The sequence below is a fragment of the Nelumbo nucifera genome, chromosome 7 (genome assembly GCF_055504915.1).
Source record: "Nelumbo nucifera cultivar China Antique chromosome 7, China Antique-T2T, whole genome shotgun sequence".
NCBI lineage: Eukaryota > Viridiplantae > Streptophyta > Magnoliopsida > Proteales > Nelumbonaceae > Nelumbo > Nelumbo nucifera.
This window is the reverse complement of record NC_142655.1, coordinates 3009128-3032336: the sequence shown is the minus strand read 5'-3', so window position 1 is coordinate 3032336 and position 23209 is coordinate 3009128. Positions and strand designations below refer to the sequence as shown.

General features: G+C 36.9%; 2 protein-coding genes across 5 annotated transcripts in view; one reads left to right on the top strand and one right to left on the bottom strand.

The window, feature by feature from the left end:
- GSL10 (glucan synthase-like 10) overlaps nt 1–16636 on the top strand; it is a 122227-nt gene extending 105591 nt beyond the window's left edge. For both annotated transcript variants that reach the window (XR_016078315.1, XM_010259171.3), the window contains exons 49-52: nt 9015–9134; nt 10981–11031; nt 11134–11316; nt 16104–16636. Coding sequence is in view for 1 of the 2 variants with exons in the window: in XM_010259171.3 (XP_010257473.1) it covers nt 9015–9134; nt 10981–11031; nt 11134–11316; nt 16104–16340 (591 nt within the window). In the remaining variant the exon portion in view is untranslated. The remainder of the gene's footprint in view (nt 1–9014; nt 9135–10980; nt 11032–11133; nt 11317–16103) is intronic.
- A 2140-nt stretch (nt 16637–18776) lies between these two features.
- Nucleotides 18777–21986, bottom strand: LOC104597559 (actin). Of its 3 annotated transcripts, none has more exons than XM_010259174.3 (5): nt 21832–21986; nt 20566–20638; nt 20011–20404; nt 19314–19927; nt 18777–19158 (listed from the first exon to the last, which is right to left on the bottom strand). In XM_010259174.3, the coding sequence occupies exons 2-5, from the start codon at nt 20623–20625 to the stop codon at nt 19093–19095; spliced, it is 1134 nt and encodes a 377-aa protein (XP_010257476.1). In that variant the 5' UTR covers nt 20626–20638; nt 21832–21986; the 3' UTR covers nt 18777–19092. The 3 variants fall into 3 exon arrangements, with proteins under 3 accessions (XP_010257476.1, XP_010257475.1, XP_088747188.1); XM_010259173.3 differs by having other exon boundaries at nt 20566–20635; XM_088891062.1 differs by lacking the exon at nt 21832–21986 and adding an exon at nt 21083–21186.
- Between the last annotated feature and the right edge of the window lie 1223 nt (nt 21987–23209).

Below are 23209 nucleotides of genomic sequence, written 5' to 3'. Positions count from 1 at the left end.
TTCAGGTAATTGTAGGATCCCTTGGATTATTGATTCTGATGTTTCTGATCATACGACCAGCCATTCTACTTTGTTTCATATGATTTACTTCCTGGATGTGACAAAATCACCCTAGCCGATGGCTCTCTTGCCCCCATCTCCGGCAAGGAAACCATTAAGGCTACAGACTCATTGGTTCTTCCTTTTGCTCTTCATGTACCCAGACTAAATACAAACTTGTTATCTGTATGTAGCTTAATTAAGTCATTAAACTGTTGTGTAACCTTCTTCCCTTCTTACTGTGTTTTTCAGGATCTTGAGTCTCAGAAGGTGATTGGGAGTGGCTGTGAGGCGAATGGAATATATCTGTTGGATACTCCTGGACAGTGCCATGAACAACTTGGAAAATTTGCTTTTGGGTCTACATCTATAAAGTCCATCAGTCGAGTCATGTTGTCATTTTCGTTTGGGTCATCTTTCTTTTTCTGCATTAAGTCATTTATTCCCATAACTGTTTTAGGGAATTAGTTTGTCCAATCGTCATTGTGAGTCTTGTGAACTGTCAAAACATTGTAGAAACAATTATCCTCTGAGTAATAAAAGATCTTCTCTTTTTAATATTGTGCACCCTGATGTGTGGGGGCCTTACCACTTACCTTCAATAGGTGGCTACAAATATTTTATCTTGTTCATTGATGACTTTCTCGGTTCACTTGGATATTTTTGAGGAAGTCCTGTGATGAAGTTCCCAGACTTGTGAGGCAATTCCATGAATTTGTCCTAACCCAGTTTGATACCAGAATTAAAATATTCAGATCTGACAATGCAGAAGAATATTTTGAGAAAAACCTGACCTGCTATCTCACTGATTTAGGGGTTATTCATCAAAGCTCCTGTGTTAGGACCCCATAACAGAATGGAGTTGCTGAAAGAAAAAATAGACATATTGTTGAAGTTGCAATAAGTATTCTATTTGCCTCACATGTCCCTACAAAATTTTGGGGTGATGTTGTTCTCACTTCTACCTACCTTATAAACCATATGCCATCCAGGGTTTTAGGGTTTAAGTCTCCCTTCAGTCTTCTTCATCCGGACAAGGATCTTTTTCCTATTCCTCTTCTTGTCTTTGGCTGCATTTGTTATGTACATATCCCAAGTGTCCAGAGACATAAATTTGAACCAAAAGCCCACAAGTGTATCTTCCCTGATTATTCCCCCACACATAAGGGTTACTGTTGTTTGGATCCGAAGATTGGCACTCGGTATGTCTCAATGGATGTCATCTTTGATGAGCTTTTTTCCTTTTATGGTTCTTCTCTAGAGAGACATTGTCCAAAGGGGGAGGATTTGTCACAGGTGTTTGCTCTTCCTCTTCCTGTCCCAGTTGAGTCTTTTCCTCCTTCAAATGAGTCAAGGGAGGATCAGCCACTTCACTCTCATTCCAGTGTTCCTATTCCTCCTCCTTTACCTCATCGCCCTCTTTTTAATCCCAAGTTGTGCCAATGGCAGAGAATCAGAAATGAGCAAATTGTTTCCCCTACAACACATGAGCCTCATGCACTTCCAGTTACAGATGAGACAACAGGTACTGTTACAGCCCCTTTGGAGCCATCCTTCCCAGACCTTGATATCCCCATTGCTATTAGGAAAGGAAAAATGAAGTGTACTGCACATTGCATTTCCAAACACCTTTCTTATAGTTTGTTCTTTCCTTCATATTTTGCCTTTCTTCTGTTGCTTCTAACCCAATTCCCAGGTCTGTGTCAGAAGCTCTTAATATTCCAGAATGGAGGGATGCTATGAGAACAAAAATTGGTGCCCTGCACAAGAATGACACGTGGGAAGTTGTTGATTTGTCTGAAGGGAAGGATCCAGTAGGCTGTAAGTGGGTTTCTACTATCAAATATCATGCTGATGGCACCATTGAAAGATACAAGGCTAAGCTGGTTGCAAAAGGCTATACACAGACATATGGGATTGATTATCTGGAGGCCTTTTACCCTGTTGCCAAGATGACTTCTGTGAGAGTTCTACTATCTTTGGCTGCACACTCAGACTGGCCACTTTATCAACTGGATGTAAAGAATGCATTTCTGAATGGAGAGTTACATGAGGAAGTCTATATGTTTCTTCCTCCAGGGATGTATGAAACAAATATGAAATGAAAGGTTTGTAGGCTGAAGAAATCTCTTTATGGACTCAAACAGTCCCCTAGAGCATGGTTTGAAAGGTTTAGGGCTGCCCTTGTTAGCTTTGGGTATGTATAGACACAGTCTGATCATACCCTCTTTGTTGTGAAGAGGAGAGGATCCTTGGCCATTTACCTAATTGTGTATGTTGATGATATTGTTGTGACTGGTAATGATGTCTTAGGGATTAATGATCTCAAATCTTTCCTTCATACAGAGTTTGAGATCAAAGATCTGGGGGAATCGAGATACTTTCTTGGCATAGAAGTTGCTAAATCCAACGATGGGATCCTTATCTCTCAGAGAAAGTATGTTCATGATTTGCTCTCTGAAACAGGGTAGATGGGTGCTAGCCCAGTTGCTACTCCTATCGATATGAGCCATAAACTCTCTGTTTCAAATGGAATATTGTTAGAAGATAAGGGAATCTTTCAGAGGCTACTTGGAAAACTTCTTTATCTATGCATGACTCGGCCAGACATTGCATATGCTGTCAGTTGCATCAATCAGTTCATGCATGCTCCCAGGGATACTCACATGGCAGCAACAGAGCGGATTCTGTGTTATTTGAAGGGCTCCCCTGAAAAGGGAATTCTATTTGCTAAGCATGGCCATATGAAACTTGAAGCCTACACAGATGCTGACTGGGCCGGAAACATTGATGGTAGAAGATCTCCCTCTGGGTACTGAAGCTTGGTGGCAGGTAATATTGTCTCTTGGAGAAGCAAGAAACAATCAGTTGTTGCTCGATCTTCAGCCGAAGCAAAATACAGAGCCATGGCTCATGGAGTTTCTAAACTATTGTGGCTTAGATCCTTGATGGAGGAACTAGGTACTGAGCATGATAAGCCGATGATGTTATACTGTGATAATTAGGCCGTCGTCAACATTGCTCACAACCCAGTGCAACATGACAGAACTAAGCATATTGAAGTTGACAGACACTTCATTCGAGAAAGAGTGGATTCTGGAGAAGTGTGTCTACCTTTCATCAACTCTGAAGGACAGTTAGCTTATTTCCTCACCAAGGGCATTCCCAAGGCTAAACTTCAGCATGATACTGGCAAGCTTGGCATGATTGACATCTATGCTCAGCTTGAGGGGGAGTGTAGAGATGGGCCAAATGGCCCATAGGCTGTTTATCCTTTTTTATCTTTTATGTTCTTTGTTGTAATGGGCCTTAATCTGGGCTTTATTCTTTCTTATGTTATGTTTTTAATTTTCTGCCCAAGTAGGGGCTTCTCTGTAAATTACTAAAGTTTAACTTAATGAAATAGAATTAAGGGAGTAAGAGAAGAGATTATGTTCGAAAATCTCTCTCTTAACCCAAGTTGTTGCCACCTTCTTCTTCTTCTTCTCTCCTCTTGAACTCTGATTTATGCTACTTTCTTTTGAATTTTTGCAACTTTCTAAACAGTCATTTCTTCTCAAAAGGTTGTTTTTCTTCTCCTACCTTTTGACCTTCATGTTCCTAGACTAAGCACTAATCTTTTATTTGTTAGTAGCTTGATAAAGAATTTTAACTGTTCAGTTTGTCCAGTTTGGAGTGTTAGGGGTGTCAACTTGGAAAGCATTGTAGACATTCCTTTAAAGCAAGTAATATAAGATGTTCTTCTATTTTTTATATGGTTCATACTGATGTGTGGGGGTCATACCATGTTTCCTCTATGGGTGGCTATCGGTATTTTCTTTTATTTGTGAATGATTATTCTCGGTCTCTTGGATATATTTGATGAGATCCCATGATGAGGTATCGCCTTTGGTTCAACAATTCCATCAAATGGTGCTGACATAGTTTGGGGTACAAGTGAAAGTGTTTAGATCAAATAATGCCAAAGAATACTTTGAAAAAAACCTGGCATCATACCTATTGGAGCATGGAGTTGTTCATCAAAGCAGTTGTATATACACACCTCAACAGAATGGTGTAGCAAAAATGAAGAATAGGCATTGTGGAAGTAGCAAGAAGCATGATGTTGAGCTCTACAGTTCCAATTCATTTTTGGGGTGATGCAATTCTTACAGCAATTTTCTTGATTAATCAGGTACCTTCTCATGTTCTTGGATATAGCATTCCATCTAGCCTTCTTTTTCCTGAGGGGGAGACATTCCATATTCCTCTAAGGGTGCTTGGATGTGTATGCTTTGTCCATGTTCTTGGTCCTCACCACTCAAAGTTGGATCCTAAGGCGAAGAAGTGTGTCTTCCTTGGGTATGCAGGAAACCAGAAGGAGTATTGTTGTTATGATCCAATCTCTGGGAGTCTGTATGTTACTATGGATGTCACCTTTTTTGAGTCCACACCTTTTTTTTCGGGGGTTCTTTTCAAGGGGAATGTTTTGGAGAAGGAAGTGAGCAATCTATAGCATTTCCTGTTCCAGCAACTTTGTCTACTCTAGTGTCTGACTTACTTATCTCACCCATTTTGCCAACTCCATTACATCTTGTCTTTCAGTGTTTTACACGGCAGTGCCTACGACAGCACAGGGAGGTTGATTTCACAGCAGAGGAACCCACGTCACTCCCTATCAGCTCATCGGAGATTCTAGGTTCGATTAACATAGACCTAGGTATGCCTCTTGTTCCCCCTAATGGTTTAGTTCCTATTGATACTACTACCCCTACTCCTAACACCATCACAGATGGCCTTGATCTCCCTATTGCCCTCAGAAAAGGGAAGAGGAAGTCTACTAAAAGGCGCGCCTAGGCACATAAGTGAGGCGCATTTCAGGGTAGGCGCCCCGCCCAAGTCCTAGGCGTAACCCTTTCAAAAGGCACACGCTTGGTGTGCCTTGCGCCTCAGCCCAAGTGTGCGCCTTTTGAAATTTTAACGCTTTTTTGCCTCAGCCCAGGCGTGCACCTTTGCCCACATTAGGTCTTAATTTCTTAGTTCTCACACAAAAAATAATGATTTTATAGTCCCCTATTTGGTAATGTTCATTCATTCATTCATCCTAATAAAATATCTTCTTAAAAAGCAATGAAAACTATAAAATCATTATTTTTTGTGTGAGAAGTAAGAATTTAAGGCCTAACGTGGACTTGTTTGGGCTTGTCTCAAGGGGCGTGGCACAAAGGCGGCTCGTAGAATCAGGAATGTAATATATTTTACATCACTTTAGCTACTTGAAGTAATGCAATTGAGAAAAAAAGAGATTGTGGGTTCTATATGCTTGAAAATGTTTTATATATTTGATTTTATTTTTAAATTCTCATTTGAATATGCTTTACATGTTATATTTATGTATTTTAATATTAGATAATAGGTTTTTTAAAACATTTATTTCAAAATTAAAGTTTACATTTTTATTAATATTATGTTTAATATTTTTTTGAATTTTTTTATTTTTCGTGCCTTGCTTAAAAAGGCGTGTGCCTCAGGCGCAAATTGACCCATGCGCCTTTTTTGTGCCTTGCGCTTTTAAAACATTGACATTGCATCTCACACTATCTTTCCTATAGTGGATTATCCCCTTCCTATCGAGCCTTCCGTGACTCAGTGTTTATACCCAGGAGTTGCTCTCTCCAAACTTGAGTGGAAGACGGTTATGCAGGAGAAATGAAAGCATTGATTAAAAATCAAACATGGGAGATTGTGAATTTGCTCGATGGCAAGGAGATAGTTGGATGCAGATGGGTTTATACAATGAAGTACAAGGCTGATGGGAGTATAGAAAGGTACAAGGCAAGGTTGGTTGCAAAATGGTATACTTAGACTTATGGCATAGATTATTTGGAAACTTTTGCACCAGCGGCAAAGATGAGTTCAGTTTGGATTCTTCTATTACTAGAAGCTACATACTCATGGCCACTCTTCCAACTTGATGTGAAGAATGCCTTTCTCAATGGGGACTTGCAAGAGGAGGTGCATATGGATCTTCCAACTGGCTTCTACAATAATGTGGAAAAAGGAAAGGTATGTAGGTTAAAGAAGTCTTTATATGGTTTAAAGCAATCATCCAAAGCTTGGTTTGACAGGTATAGAAGTGCATTGGTTGTATTTGGCTATAGTCAAACTCAATCTGATCATACTCTTTTTGTGAAGAGGAGGGGGTCATTGGTGTCAGTTTTGATAGTGTATGTGGATGATATTGTAGTCATAGGAAATGATTTGAGTGAGATTGATACCCTGAAGAAGAATTTGCGCAATGAGTTCGAGATTAAGAATCTTGGGGAGCTGAAGTACTTTATGCGCATTGAAGTGGCAAGGTCCAAGAATGGGATCTTCATCTCATAGAGGAAGTATGTTTTAGATCTACTATAGTAAACAAGAAAACTTGGGTCAAGAGCAGCTGATACACCTATTGATCAGAACCACTGGATAAATGCTTCAGAGGGTGAACTAGTGAAGGATGTTGGAAGATATCAGAGGTTAGTGGAGCGGTTGCTATACTTGTGTATGACACGACCAGACATCTCTTATGTAGTGAGTGTGGTGAGTCAATGCATGCATGCCCCACGAGTTCAGCATTGGGAGGCTATTGACAGGATACTTGCCTATTTGAAGGCAAGGGACACCTAGGTAGAGGCATATTGTTAGAGGCTTACGCGGATGCTAATTGGGCAGGGTGTTTAGATGACAGAAGATCTACATCAGGAGTTTGTACTCTTGTTGGAAGTAATTTAGTTTCATAGAAGAGTAAGAAACAGACATTTGTGGCAAGGTCAAGTGTAGAAGATGAATACAGAGCCATGGCACATGGTGTTTCAGAGCTCCTCCGGATCCGTTCCTTGTTAGGGGAGATTGGAGTTGAGGCCGAAGAACCTATGATGCTATATTGTAACAATCAAGCAGCAATTAACATTACCCACAACCCAGTTCAGCATGATAGGACGAAGCATATAGAAGTGGATAGACACTTTATAAGGGAAAGGGTGACATCCGGAGAAGTTTGCTTGCCATATGTTGCATCTGACTTCCAGCTTGCTGATGTTCTTACAAAAGGAGTTGCAAGAAACAAGCTGGAGCATGATCTACGCTGGTTGGGAATGTGTGACATTTATTCCCAACTTGAGGGGGAGTGTTGAGTTTTGGGCTGATATAACATGTTTTTATTTACATAGCATAGTTAGGGAGTTACTGGGCCTTAGGCCCATTAGTTTATGTTTTGAGTTAAGAGTGTTTTTAAGTTCTCACAAGTAGCTCACTTACTAAGGGCATACTTGTCTTTGTACTCTCTTTTATTCATGAGTATATAATCTAATGAAAGGGGTGGCCAGACCTAATTCTGAGCTTCTCCCATTCTCTTCTCTCTCTCTTCTCTCTCTTTCTTAGCTGAAACCTTTTCTTACTATAGATAGTAATGTCAAAATAACAATAAAATTCTGAAACAGAACTCTTTTCTTAAGACACCTACAACTATAAAATAAATATAAAAACCTGAAATACTATCAATATCCTATCACCCAAAAAGTCTGAAATTGGTATACAAATCGAGAAAGTGTTTTAATTTTCCTTGGATTCTTTCCTTGCTCCAATGTCCATACGAAAGGGTGCAATGTGCCTCTGTGGTGACTTTTTTCTTTATAATGCTGTAACATCAAACTGATGGGTGCACACCACCCAATGAGTTTTGCTCCCAAAGAATTTTTCTTTCTTCTTCTCTCCCCTTCTTCAAGCACTTTTTTCATGTGTATTTACTTTTTAATCAGATTGTTTCAGATTAGTTTTAGCATTCTTTTTCGAACTAAAGAAGTCAGTTTGGAATTAGAGCAATCTCTCTTCCTTCCTCTTCGTGCAATACCCATTTATCACTAGGATCAACAGTGTACAAGGGGAATTGAAGTTGTTGGTCATTCTAGGTCATGTCGCCTGATCTTTAGATGATTTTTGGAGAAAGATACCAACTTGGTTTGTAAAATCGAATAAATAAATCAGAAAACAGCAAGAAAAAGAGCAGAACCCAGAGAAGAGAAGAACAGATGAAGATGAAGAATAGAAGGCAGAATGGTAGGGGAGCAAAAAGTCTAACTTCTGCCCTCTTCATTTCTATTTGTATTAAAGACCAAATAGGTGTACAATGACTACTATACTCCTGTCTTCCAAAATAATAAAGAATAAAACAATACAGCAGCACAAATGATCAAAACAGTCACTATAGATGAGGAAAATATATATAAAAAAAAAATGCAGTAAACAAGCTGAAAGCATTCATACCCCCCCTGAAGTTGGGTAGAGATATTGGTCATGCACAACTTGCTTAAGTCATTTTCTAGCTTATTCTTTATTGTTTTTTGAGTAAAAATCTGCTAACAACATTTTGAAAGTGACTTAAGGCAAACAAAATTCGGCAAAAGTTACTCTTACCTTGGTAAAATGTCAGTCCACTTCAATATGCTCAGTACTATTCCGATTCAAATTTCTAGAGCTTTTGATTATTTTAAGAGGGCCCGTCTCTTCAAATACCAAGGCATGGCCTAGAAAACAGCAACTGAAACCTGTTTGTTACTTTCTTTTCTTTCTTTCTTTATTTTTTGAGGAGAGAGAGAGAGAGAGAGAGTATGTATTTTCAATAGATGGATTTTCTGTGTTGCAATATTTCCTTTTATTTGGAATTTACATTGGGAATAGAAAAATGTTAGTCCTTGCCATTCCATCACACACAAAAGCACAAGCTGATACACAGAAGGTGTTCTGTCTCCAATTACCATGGTTACAAAAATAAAGTGGTATTTTGTTCTCTGAAACAATGGATATGGTACTGAATAGAACAGAATGGAAGAACAGGACTCATATAGCTGATATGATATGATACGATGATGATGATGGTGGTGGTGGTGGTGTTTTAATCTGATCTTTTTGCTTTGTTGTATTTATTCTAACATTGATAAATATTGCATGTATAGGCACATATCCGGACAATGAGTGGGAGAATAATGGAGACTATTCTGAGCCTGAGGTTTTTTATTTTCCAGTATGGAATTGTGTACAAGCTGCAGGCATCAGGAAATGATACGTCATTGACGGTAGGAGCATTTTACAGTGATCTTAATATTTTCCATTTTTTTCCTTCAGATTTTTAGTTTAATGGTATTTCTAGAAACCTATGCTTTGATCAATGGTTTAATGTGTTTTGTAAATATTTTTCTTTTCAGGCCTTGTATGTTTTTCCAATTATTCATAAAAACTCTTTCTTTTCTGGTTATAAGTTTTCTAAGTTCTTAGTTTTGGTCGTGTAAGATGGCATTTTTTAAGTACAAGAATGATATGACACATTCTAGCACTTGTTAAATATTGGTAGACATGCATATTCCCAATAAAGAGACAATTTTTCCATGTTGAACGTGTATTTGGTTCTGACACAATGGATGCTTGAGACTTGAGAGATATTTCTTCATATTGTTTTCTTTTTTCTCCTTTATTGTTTGAAACTGGTGAACAGTTCACATGCATACTGGACAGTCTTTCCTAATAGAATGTCCCTAGGTAGAAAAGGTAAGTTTTTCCATTTGCATGTGCTTGTATGGTTCTGTGATATTGGAAATGTGATATAAAATTTTTTAATAGGAGATATACCTTATTCCACAGAAAAACAAAGTATATCCATTCATTTTTTTTTCTGAAATCTATTTTATGCTTTTCTTTTATTCACCATCATTTATAACTTGCAAAAAAGGGTAAATAATGAATTATCTTTCTACTATAAAATAGACATTATTAAACTAGAATATTCATTTTATGTATTTATATACTAATTTGTTTTTATTATTTTCTTATTTGTTAGGGTTTAATTAGCACAAACATTGCTAACTTCTGTATTGAACCCATGGTTCAAAGTATCGATACACCTCTGTGTATCGGCAGAGGTGTATCGGTACTTATAACGCTACTCCCCCTATTTTTTTATTTCTTTGGTTTTCAGTTTCATTTTTGAACCCTCAAAGATTTCAAAACCCGAACCAATAAGCAAGGGAAGAATTTAAAATTGTCTAATCAACACATTTTCTTCTTCCACCTTTTCTTTTCTTTGTTCATTATTTACCCTTATATTTTTTGAATTTTCTTTCCTTTGTTCTTTTTCTTCTCATAAAATGTTGATTTTCTAGACTTAAACATGAAATTTATACTTCTCTTATGAACATTATGGATAATTATTACGGAAAGATGGTTATGGAACCTAGGGAACTACCCTAGGATATATGGTTTTACTTAAAAAAAAAAAAAAAAAAAAATCCATCACCTAGGCAACTAGGCGACAAGGCGCCCCCCTGTTGCCTAGCCTCGCCTTGGCGCCTTGAAAACTATGCTTGATGAGTACAGACCTTGTCTCATGATTAAATGCAACCCAATGCCATGTAGAGATGGTCATCTGCCTTTGTAATGACAGTATTGTTTCTGATTCTGGTGTTTGAATTTTGATGATGTATCAAGATTTTAAGGATTTAGATCTTTGCTTTTTCCATTCTTTGTTTTTGCTTACTGTTTTGTGAAAACATGTTAAAAGAAATTTTTTTGAGCTTAAAATGCTACTCCGTGAGGTATTGTTTGATAAATGCTAATTCACGACATGTCTTACCGATTTGGATAATTTCTATCATCATTATAAAGATGTGTGTTTCCATGTAAAATGTAGTATATTTTGCTCACATTTTCTGCTTTTTTTTGAGGGGGATTTCAGTAGTCACATATGTCATCATAGTTAAAGTAGCAAATGTCATGTCTTCCTGCCAAATGCAGCAATTCACATATTTCAATAGTTTTTAGCTTGCTAATTGATGTCATACTTCATTGACAGTTTTGACACAGTAATTGGTTAGCTTTCCTTTTTGGAAGATACTACCAAGTATTAATACATTATATTACTATTTATAGGTATATGGTCTGTCGTGGATCGTGCTAGCTGTCCTGATGATTCTTTTCAAGGTGTGCAATATAACTCTCTAAGCAGTTGGATACTTCCACTCTTGTATGTGATATTCTTCTGATCTCTTATTGTAAAGTTCCTTTTGTGTCATGGATTTTCAGGTGTTTACCTTCAGTCAGAAGATATCAGTCAATTTCCAGCTGCTGTTGCGCTTTGTCCAAGGCCTCTCCTTCATGTTAGCACTTGCTGGTTTAGCTGTTGCAGTTGTATTTACAGATCTTTCTTTGCCAGACATCTTTGCATGCATCTTAGCATTCGTTCCCACTGGGTGGGGAATTCTTTCAGTGAGTTACATTTCTCAGTTATAATCATTTAATACTTTTTATAATTCTTTCATTTTATTGCTCTTTATGTATATGAATGGAAACTACTAATATATACATTATAGTCATTATACATTTCAAGAAAAAATAGATTTTAGTTCTTTATTAAGGGAAAAGTGAGCTGACCCTCAGCAAGTGCATGCATAATAAAATAAGTGACATTTAATATGTGGATGGTGTGTATGATACACTATTTCAGTTGGTAAAATGTCTACTTTAAAATATTGTGTTTTCTGCTTCATCTAGTTGGAGGACAAGTTGGATGAATGTAATATAAGATTTCCTTTTTTGGTCGAAAAGATGATTCGTTCCACAGCAGCAAAATGAACACAACAGAATACAAAGCAAAGAAACAACTAGAATCAAAGACACAACAGACAACTACACTCGGATACTAGTAAAAAAAACTAAAAACAGACATAACTGAGTTCGTTTTTGAGTAACTAGAAAATTCCTATAAACGGATCAACAATCCAAAACCCTTTTGAATAGTACTCCACTTACAAACAACCTTTTTAGTCCAAGTTCCTTAAACTAAGTTCATTTTGAGTTTTGACTCATTTATCCATTCTCTCCTGTATATATTACAGTGACCGATTTTTAGAAAGATTGATGAAAGTTGTAATGGTTTCGCAATCATAAAATCAATAGTTTTTTGGGAGAATGACTGTTGAGCCCACAGAATTCTTAGCCCCACTGTACAGGTGGGATGAATCCTGACCGTGGATTGATGCCAAATCCACGGGCAGGATGCGGTTTATAGGTGGGGGGGCTACTAGTAGACTATGGGGGGCAAGATGCAGCCTAAAAAATAAAGCAGAATTACAATTTAGCCTGAAATAATTGATCCTTATGCACCCTTGGCTAGCTAAAAAGTCCAACTTATTTTCCGATCTCCTTTCCCAATGGACTCTAGCTGTTATATTGGAAGTTAGCCACTTGAATCTCCAGTTCCTTCAGCCACCCAATTACCAGTTTAGAGTAACCTTCAATTCACAATCTCCCATAGTTCAGCTCTCTAGCAATCTCCTTGTAAAACTGCTTCGACGTCTGCACTAACAGCATCCCCCACACTAGAGAATAAGGCAACAATCTGACCCTCTGCATTTTTGAAGACTCCCCCAATACCAAGAGGCCCAGGATTATCTAGGCTGCTACCTTCAAAATTTAGCTTGATAAAACCTTCTTCAGGGGGCTCCCAAGCTATAACTGGCTTGTTGTTGACAATAGAACCAATTCCCAATTTCGCCTGTTGGTAAAAGAGAATTGCAAGAAAAGGTCCTATGATTTATCCCAATTGATAGCCTTGTTCAATATGCAATCTCAAACAATAGTCTCATCCCTCTCTTTATCATTAAATATTCTAGCATTTCTATCCCCCACCCCACACACACACACTATCCACACCAAAGCAGCCCTAGCACATCTACATAAAACTCTTCATCTTCATTTAGGCCACGTGAAGGTTGTAGGGTTGAATAGACCACCAATCTGCAGAAGCACAATCCACCTGCAACCAAATGGAGCAAAAAGCTTTTCCCAAAGTCCTACAATAAAGAAGCAAGAGATTAGTAGGTAGTAACAACTTTCTCCATTAGCTTTGCAAAGGATACACCAATTTGGGGAAATAAGGCTAGGTCTTCTCTTTTGCAGATTGTCCATAGTGTTTAGTTTCCCAAGAGAGACTTCCCAACAAACATCTCCCACCATAGGAGGGATGGGTTTGTTCCAAATTTCCTTACAATAAAAAAGTTGAGGGTTAGGTATCTAGGAAATTCTAGACAATAATAGGGCACATAGGCATAACCTAGGTGATATAAAATGAAAAATAAAATTGTAGGTTGGTTCCTTAATTTGGCATTGCCAATTATCATATTAAAAAGACAGTAGTATTTAAATATATTAATTTACATATTTACAGAAGAACATCAATATTCAAGCCTTGTTAGGTGTATTAAAGATGAATATCAAAGAATTTTGGTAATACATGGAGAAATCAAGGAAAGATGGAAAAACTATTTTGAAAAATTATTAAATGAACATGTAGAGGTGACTAGTGGAGGAGAGATTAGTCATAGTAATAGTGTTAGAATAGCATGTACCTTTATAAAATTAGAATCACTGAAGTGAAAGAGGCACTAAATAAGATGAGGGGAAAGGTGCTGGGACCAAATGGTATACCAATAGATGTAGGCGAAGGTATGGAAGAGGTAGCTTATTATGGCTAACTAAGCTATTTAATAAGATAACGAAAGAAAAGAAGATGCCTGATGAGTGGAGAAAGAACAGTATCAGTATGGTGTCTATATTCAAGAACAAAGGTGATGATATACAAAGTTGTAATAACTATTAGGGCTTAAACTCATGAACCACACTATGAAACTCTGGGAGAGAATATAGAGCAAAGGTTAAAAACATGAAACAAGTATAACAGAGAACTAATTTGGGTTTATGCCAGAGATCAACCATGGAAGCATGGTTGCTCATTGACCTAGATTGACCTAGAAAAAGCATATAATAGTCCCCAAAGAAATAATATGGAGGATCTTGGAAAAAGGAAGGTGTCCCCAATAGGTATACCGACCTAATTAAGGATATGTATGAGGGTGCAATAACCAATGTTAGAACACCTGTGGGAGAAACATCAAATTTATGATGGTTTTTCACCAAGGTTTAAACGCTTAGCCCCAATTTATTTGCATTGATCATAGATGAATTGACCAGATATATTCAGGAGGAGGTCTCATGGTGCATATTGTTTGCTGATGACATTGATCAATGAAACTAATGAAGGATTAAATGCAAAATTAAGTTTATGGAAAAATACCTTAGAAACAAGAGGTTTTAAAGTAGGACAAACAAAATATATATGTAAGGTCAATCTTTAATACCAAACCATATGTAAAGTTCATCCTTAATCCTTAAAGTGTACCTTGGTCTACAATCCCAAGTGCAAAAAACAAGGTACACTTGGGATTGTAGACCAAGAGAAAACCAATGTTCAGAGAACCGCACCGGGCATGGAACCATATTCAGGAGAGGTTCACGGGTCAGAGGTTCAACTAGGGTCAAACTGGAGGTCTAATCGTGAATAAAAGCCTAGTGCATGAGGCTCCCACCAAAAAGGTTGAACCGTGAATGGTGTGGCATATATGTATATATACCAGGTCACATAAATACTATGTATAATATATTTTACAAATTATATCATACTTGAATGTAGTGGATGGATGGATGGAAAGTTCCCTAATTTTTAAAACAAATAAGTAAATAACCAGGATTCAAGCCAGAAATTAAAAAAAAAAAAAAAAACAGGGTTCAAGCCTCTTAACTCACTTTTTTCTATAAAATACATGTGTAATAAAGTAATATATACAATAAAGAGTCATAAATTAACACAAATAGAGAAATGGATTAATGGTAATTGAGCAATACACATTTTCTTTCAAGTCTTGCCATAAGCATTTTGAAATTTCAATTATTTAGTGACCCAGGCAGTTTCATGAAACTGGGACCAGTTCTCTAGCTAAACCAGATGGTCTTCCTGTTTTGACCTTTTCTATCATTTCCAGTTTTTATGGTTTGATTGAACCAGCCAGTGCTCTGGGTCATGACCAGCTTATCCAGTCCGGTTTTCCAAGCACTAGAGATAACTCAATGAAGGAGAGATTGAGGAGGATGCCGCCCACAGGATTAGAGCTTGATGGGCAAAACACAGGGGTGCATCCAAATTCTTATGTGATGGACAAATACCACTTGGTTGAAGGAAAGTTCTATAAAACAACTGTAAGGCCAACTATTTTGTATGGAATTAAGTGTTGGCAGTTAAGAAACGGTATGTCCAAAAAATGAGCATGGTAGAAATGCGAATGCTTGCATGGATGGGTAGTAAAATTAGAAAGGACAGGGTTTGAAACGAAGTCATACAAGGGAACCTAGGAGTAAATCCAATAGGCGATACGATACGAGAAAGTAGACTGAAATGGTTTGGTCACATTCATAAGACATTATGGCACCGGTTAAAAGAAGTGATCTGTTACAAATTGAAGGGACTAGAAGAGATACTGGCAGACAAAAAAGGACTCGACTGGAAGTGGTAAGAAATGCATAAGTACTCATAATTTAATGATATGGCACTGAACAACAGAATGGAAAGGTGAAACAGGGTTCATGTAGCTGACCCCTTACTTGAGGCAAGGCTTAGATGATGATGATGTATGATTTTATGAAAACAAGTTAAGGTCAGGTGAGTACATCATTTACTGTCCTTTTCTTGGAAAATATTTTAGTCTGTTAGGCGAACTATTGTATTATTTATATAATTGGAGCCTAAAAAGTTATTTATTATTTATCAAAAAAAAAAAAGGTTGTTATTAATTGCTTCTAGTTTGTGGTCGCATCCATGATAAAATGGAAATATTTTAGTTTGTGAGGTATAGAAGTACTTGCTCCCGTAATGGCTGTCCTTTTTCTTTGAAGTCGGAAACCTGCTGGACCCCATTTATATATGTTAGCAGAAGTTCATCATTTACTGCTGTGCAGTCCACTGTATTGTTGTTGGGATGATTCTTCCTGAGAATTAAGGTATTACTTCTGTTGGGAGTGGGGAATGAAAGAAAGCCATTGTAAAACTGTTAAGAAGTTTTCTTTGTTCTACATCATTTTGTCATATCTTTTATACAGGTTCTTATCAGCATCTATCAATTTATTTTTCACGTTTGACGTACAACTGGTTTATGCAATTTCAGATAGCTGCAGCTTGGAAACCATTGACGAAGAGGCTGGGTTTGTGGAAATCCATTCGTTCAATTGCTCGATTTTATGATGCCGGAATGGGGATCCTCATTTTCATCCCTATAGCATTCTTCTCATGGTTCCCCTTTGTCTCAACATTTCAGACCCGACTCATGTTCAACCAAGCATTCAGTCGAGGGTTAGAGATCTCTCTCATCCTTGCTGGAAACAACCCCAACACTGGGATATGATGACAGGCTGTGACCCATGCAGTAATATCTGTATAATATGAGATGGCCCAACGCAGATTGTTTTCAGTCTCTCGCGGCTAAGGTTTCTTTCATACTCTTTAGTTTCATGGATATCGGGCGTGGTGGAAGGGTGACTGTCTATTTGTAGACCAATTCTAATTCAATTGGGGATCTGCAGTAAGTGTAGTACTTCAGTAGAAGAAATGTAAAAAAAATACAATATGATTGTATATGTTTTTCTTGATAAGCAGAATATGATTATATTGAATGATAGACCAGAACGTATTTTTGCCAAATTATAGTAATTTTGCTTAATCGATCAGCCAATCCTTTTCATTTAAGCTTGTAAACGGAGAATCGTGCCATATTCAAATTCGATTTCAATTGCAATTGTGGTGATCCGAATTCCATTCGATACTCAATGAATACTTAAAATTATAAATTGAATTTGAACTCAACTAGATAATCAAATTTTTTATTTAATTCGAATTCAACCAATTATTTGTATTGATATTAAAAGCCTGATGTCTTTAAACCAAACTAACAAGGAGAAACAACCTCTCCTATTCCCCTGTGGGGTAAAGTGTAAAGCTTGTTCACTCTGGATCTCTTCTACAAAGAACAATAGTTGCAAACGGACAGGGGATGATAGAGGGAGAGAAAAGGGGGAGATGAGATGGAGCAAGGGAGGAACCATACTACCACCTATAGATTAATGAAACAAAAGAAGAGTGGTCTTGTCACTGTCACAAGTAATCATTGTCCCTTTCTTATAATGAATAGGATTGTTATTATAAAACACAGCTATCTATATTATATTGGATAATTACGGGATCCAGTCAATACACATTTGAATTCGATTCAATAAATCAACAATATGAAATAAATATTTTGAATTCGACCATTTGTAATATTTAAATTATCAAATTTGAATTTGACTAGAAAGATATAATGCCCGAAAATTTGTAATCAATCAACTGGCATCAATCAAGTGATAACCAATCAGGAAATCAGATTACATTTATCCAAATTCATAGGGGATTTTGATTGGTCAAAGCCCTTCCAGTATCCTGTCTTTCCGACAGCATAGTTTTTCCCAATTTATAATGTTAAGAGTTTAAGCAAAAATCAATTTTAACGTTATTAAAATAAATTTTCAAAGAAGTGCAACTGCAGATGGGAAAGTTTGTGAGGAACTCTAGTTTGATAGGTACAGATGTAAGTAGTTAAGTTACAGGACAGTTTCTTTTTCATTTTTTGTTGCAAGGTTTTTCTTGTTAATTATTTCATTCATAGATCATTCGGACTACTCATAAATCCAAATGAAAATATCTTCATTCTGGATACGGCTATGGTGCACACGACTATTGTAATTGTAAGGGTATAATACCGCATGAATGTATGATATGATGCGGATAGGTAGTGGGAGTTATAACCTTTTAATAAGTTTAAACATTAAATGTTTGTTCTAATATACCTACGACTACGACCTACCTTGAATTTGTCGAACTGGCAAAAAAATTAAAAAAAAAAAAAAAAGAAAGAGTATCCATGATTAAAAACTATGGATATGCAATTTTTGCCTAGTTTCAGTCAAATACTTATACGATCATACCACCCTTTGGGTTAATAACTTATCTCTTTTGTCCACTACAGTATAGGGAAATTGCAACGGAAGAGAGATAAGTCAAACAAAAAAAAGAGTATTTTAACAAAATTCCCATATTTTAAAGTTGATAAAACACCCTCATTTAAAGTACTAAATATAGTTCTATCATCTCATGTTTTTATTTTATCTTAATTTTTCCCTTAATATATTTCAACTTTCATTCTCACCTGAACAGCTGAAAGGGAAAAATGGACTTTTGAGAAGTCCAAATGTCAAGTGAGCACCTGTTCTGCTGTTACTAAATCCAACGGCATATAGTTTAATGGGAAGAATAAGTAAACATCTTAACCACTTTCTGAGATTTATTCCTCTAGTTATACGTTCAGGACCAAGTAAACATCTTAAGAGCTTTACATTCTCAATAATACACCCAGTACTACTGGTGCACAATGTGTTCTAAAACCGTAGGTTGAGAATGTAGTTTTTAATAATAGCCTTTGAGGTTCAACGTTCTTGTCAAACTTTCCAATTTTAGGATACTGGAAAGCGAGATTTATATAATCTGATTTGTTGAACAATTATTGAATAATGGCAAACCGTAGATTGAGCGTGGATTTGAATGACAAGCAAAATGATAATATACGGCTTCGAGACGAGTCATTACTTAAGCACTTAATTTATTTTATACTGTCAACCAATGATACCATAGCAAGTAAAAAGGAACCGATCAAATTGGCATTCTGCGGGAGGGGAGAGAATAAATTGACAATGCATGATAAGAATTAAGAATTAAGAGAGAAAATTGACAATGGACAGAAATCTGTCAGTTTGCCTGGAAAGAAATATGTTTATTGGTTTTAATCAAAACACACTGTAAGTAATGGCAAAATCCGCTTCAACCCAAACCAAAGCAGAATTAGTACACAACTAAGAAGAAATAATAATGAAAAAACGAAAAAAAAGAATTGATTTTTAGGTACCTTCGAGTTCGAGGTCATTGTCCCAACAATGGAATGGGAGAAGAAAGAAACAACAAGCGGAATAGATGGAAAAGAAAAAGAAAGCATTTAAAAACATGCATGATAAGAAGCATTTCTCGGATGCAAGGTGCATCTCTTCAACCTTGGCTCTTGCCATGCATAATCAGAAGCATTTCCTGTGCACAATAGATGGCCCAGATTCATCGTACTCTCCCTTTGAAATCCACATCTGTAGGAAAGAAAATAAATAAATAAATTCAGGTAATCAGACATTTTACAATCGTCTTCTGGCCAAGTATAATGCTAACATGCATTGCCTACCAAAAACAATTTCTGACCTGCATTCGTATGTCTAATGCTATTACTACTAAAGACAATAAATACCTGCTGGAAAGTGCTGAGAGATGCCAAGATGGATCCCCCAATCCAAACGCTGTACTTCCTCTCAGGTGGAGCAACAACCTTGATCTTCATGCTGCTGGGTGCTAATGCTGTTATTTCCTTGCTCATCCTATCGGCTATGCCTGGGAACATGGTGGAGCCACCACTGAGGACGATGTTGCCATATAGATCCTTCCTAATATCCACGTCGCACTTCATGATAGAGTTGTATGTCGTCTCGTGAATGCCAGCAGCTTCCATACCAATCATGGACGGCTGGAAGAGAACCTCTGGACATCTAAAACGCTCAGCACCAATGGTGATCACCTGCCCATCAGGCAGTTCATAACTCTTCTCTACAGATGAGCTCGTCTTGGCTGTCTCTAGCTCTTGCTCATAGTCAAGAGCAATGTATGCAAGCTTCTCTTTCATATCCCTCACAATTTCACGCTCGGCTGTGGTGGTGAAGGAGTAACCACGTTCAGTCAAGATTTTCATCAAGGCATCTGTGAGATCACGGCCTGCAAGGTCAAGACGCAGGATGGCGTGTGGAAGGGCATAACCTTCATAGATGGGAACAGTGTGACTGACACCATCTCCAGAGTCCAAAACGATACCTACAGACATGGAAGCATCACATGTTACCACTTGCCATATCAAAATATCAAAAATAATATGTAAATCCAATGAATTTCCTTACCAGTCGTACGACCACTGGCATAAAGGGAAAGAACAGCCTGAATAGCAACATACATCGCAGGAGTGTTGAATGTCTCAAACATGATTTGTGTCATCTTCTCACGATTAGCCTTTGGATTGAGAGGTGCCTCTGTGAGGAGAACAGGGTGCTCTTCTGGGGCCACACGGAGCTCATTGTAGAAGGTGTGATGCCAGATCTTCTCCATGTCATCCCAATTGTTCACAATGCCATGTTCAATTGGATATTTTAAAGTTAAGATACCACGCTTAGACTGTGCTTCATCCCCAACATAGGCATCCTTCTGGCCCATACCAACCATCACACCAGTGTGGCGGGGGCGACCTACAATGCTGGGGAAGACGGCCCTTGGAGCATCATCTCCAGCAAATCCAGCCTGAAAAATTAAAGGTTTTCAATTTTAAAAGAATCAACATGTAAGTTCCAAAATTCATATAATATAAAGCTAATCTTCATTTAATACACCTATTGCCATCTATATCTAAGTATAAAAATAGAATTTGAATACTAGAATTACAAGAAATTCTGATTCGGTACCTTGACCATTCCTGTCCCATTGTCGCATACAAGAGGCTGAATATCCTCACCTTCTGCCATTTTCTATCACCTGCTAGTAAGTCACCAAAAAGCACCAAATTCAAGCTGGTGTAGAAGTAATTTATATAAAAATATGTGTGTAAAAAATGGTAACCAGTTCCACTTCCTTGCCCACCAACGTTAGTTGATTTCTCTTCATGTAACATTTCATACACTAATAGCTCATTTAGTCAACTAGAAGATGTATTTACTTTTTACCAATAAATAGAAGATGCAGATCATCTTATACAATCAGTCAGTTGCATCTGAGATATGAAAGTGCTATGGGCAATTGGTAAAGGAACCCATACACTTTCTTGTTAATGAAATTTCCTGTCTGACAATCTAATAGCAATAAAAATGTAATAGAAGTTCACCGATTTCAAAAGAATACAAGATCTTGGTATAATAAAAACGAATGCAAAAGGGACAAGATTGAAAAGATTGACATCTAAATTTTATCTCGAATATAAATTACCATATGGATGAACACCAAGCATATAAAAGGAGTCGCAAGACTTGAATAATATCCTTCTAACAATTGTTCAAGCCAGATATACTTTAACTCAAATCAGGCCAGATATAATCTGAAAGAAAAGGATTTTTTAGCATTACATTACCATGGACAGTTGAATGTAATGAGAAATCCTGATTGACGCCAGGAAATAGAGGTCAAAATTACTACCAGCAGCATTTCAACAATATTGGCAGGATGCCAGACAAAGAAACTTTCGAATCTCGTCAAACAAGTCTTTGGGGTCAACATGAACCGTGGGAATTGAAATGCAAATGCAGAAGGAGATTCAGACGGGGAAAAGAAATTAACAGATTAAATCCTTATTACCAATCAATCCAATAATTAGCAATGCAGATTGAAAACGAGAACCAACAGGAGACCCTTTAGAAAATTATATTGTATGAACCAATACAATGAAAAAACAGGTCAAAAGATGAATCACGATAATTAAAAAAAATGAAAATCCGCAAACTCTGTTACTAAAATCTTATTATGGAGATCTGCAATTAATAAATTCGATCTAACCACATTTCAATGGATCAATTTCAACAAATGAATCACCAAAACCATGGATTCGAACAATCAAATAGAGAAAAGAAATGGACATTAAAACAATCATTATAGTCTCCTCAGTTGTATGATTCCGATAATGGCAATTGATCGGAATGCTCTTCTAACTATGGCAATTGAAACAAATGATAATGAATTACCTCTGAAACCTTGAAATGGTTGTTTGTCAGAGACTCGGAAACCCCCTTCTTCCTCTTCCTCTTCCTCTTCTTCTTCTTCTTCTTCTCCTCTCTCTCTCTCTCTCGGTAAACTACAAATTACAAAATTTATAGAACGGAAATAACCACAAATTCATACTGCTGGATCTCGGCCGTTTGTTTTAAAAGTAGGATCTACGGCCCCAATGACGCGTCACCAGAGCGATGGAAACAGCTGGTTCCTAGTCCGAGATCAGGCATGCTTTTGATTACTTCTAGCCATGATGATGAGACAAGTATGCCCCAGCCCATTTTCTTTTCTATTTGTTGGGGTCAGGCCCAGCCCAAATTAAGCGTCTGGTCAAACCATAGTTAGTAAATCCATGTAAAATACGCATTTTAAGCATGTAAATTATTCGGAAAAATATGTAATATGCGAATATTTTGGATTTTAAAATATGGAGGACCACAATTTTCGGAATTCTCATTTTCTATATTTTTAAATTTCTAAAAATATTTATGTTTAATTTTTTTTATTGAACACGAATATGCATTTGATCAATCTTTTGCCGTATTATGTTTGTCTGACTGAATTTTTCACATATTTTTTATTCTTAATTTTGAAAGATATACGACTGTTTCCCATGTCATATTTATGCTGTACATATATTTACCAAGTCTTACCAATTACGCAGCCCCTCCACCTGGAGAATAAACTTTGGGATTCAAAAAAAAATGCCCTACCAATTATGGTCCGGCTCCGGACCCATCAGGGGTTGAGCCAGGTTGGCCTATATTTTAGGCCCAAGTTCAAATTTAGAAGTATTAATACGTGAGTCCGGATTTCTCCCTCACGCCAACTTCATAATACGTTACAGCCACATATCGGGAATATCTTCCGTATTTGTATATTTTCATTCATGGAGAGATGTTTCTGTATAATATACAGATGCAAGTACTGTAAGGTGGGTGTAAGGACCACTCTGTGAACTTAAATAAAATATAGGGAAATTTAGAGTTCAGTCCACCTCAGGTATTTTTATTAGGATTTTGGGCTTTATTTACCAACAATTCCACCTATGATTCATTACTTCATACTTCTTCCCTTGAATTTTGATTCATTCCCTCACCCATTAGTGTTCCAACTGTACTAAAGTTTATAAATGGACTTAAAAAATATTATATGGTATTTACTGAAACTTAGGCTCAGTATGAAAGGAGTATAAATATAAATATATAAAGTGCAAAAACCTTGTAATTTGTATATATGTACATTGTACGTATTTATATTTATATTTATACTCTTTCTGAACTGAGTATAAATATAAAAATGTAGAGTGCAAAATCTTATATTTTTGTATATATTTATACTTCTTCCAAA

What these genes read in the sequence shown, in the direction of transcription:
- LOC104597559 (XM_010259174.3), bottom strand. Translation starts at nt 20,625, where the DNA reads ATGGCAGAAGGTGAGGATATTCAGCCTCTTGTATGCGACAATGGGACA. An exon ending in ATGGGACAGGAATGGTCAAG is followed by an intron (nt 20,405 to 20,565) that starts GTACCGAATCAG and finishes TTAATTTTTCAG; the next exon opens with GCTGGATTTGCTGGAGATGA. An exon ending in CTCTCAGCACTTTCCAGCAG is followed by an intron (nt 19,159 to 19,313) that starts GTATTTATTGTC and finishes TCTTTCCTACAG; the next exon opens with ATGTGGATTTCAAAGGGAGA.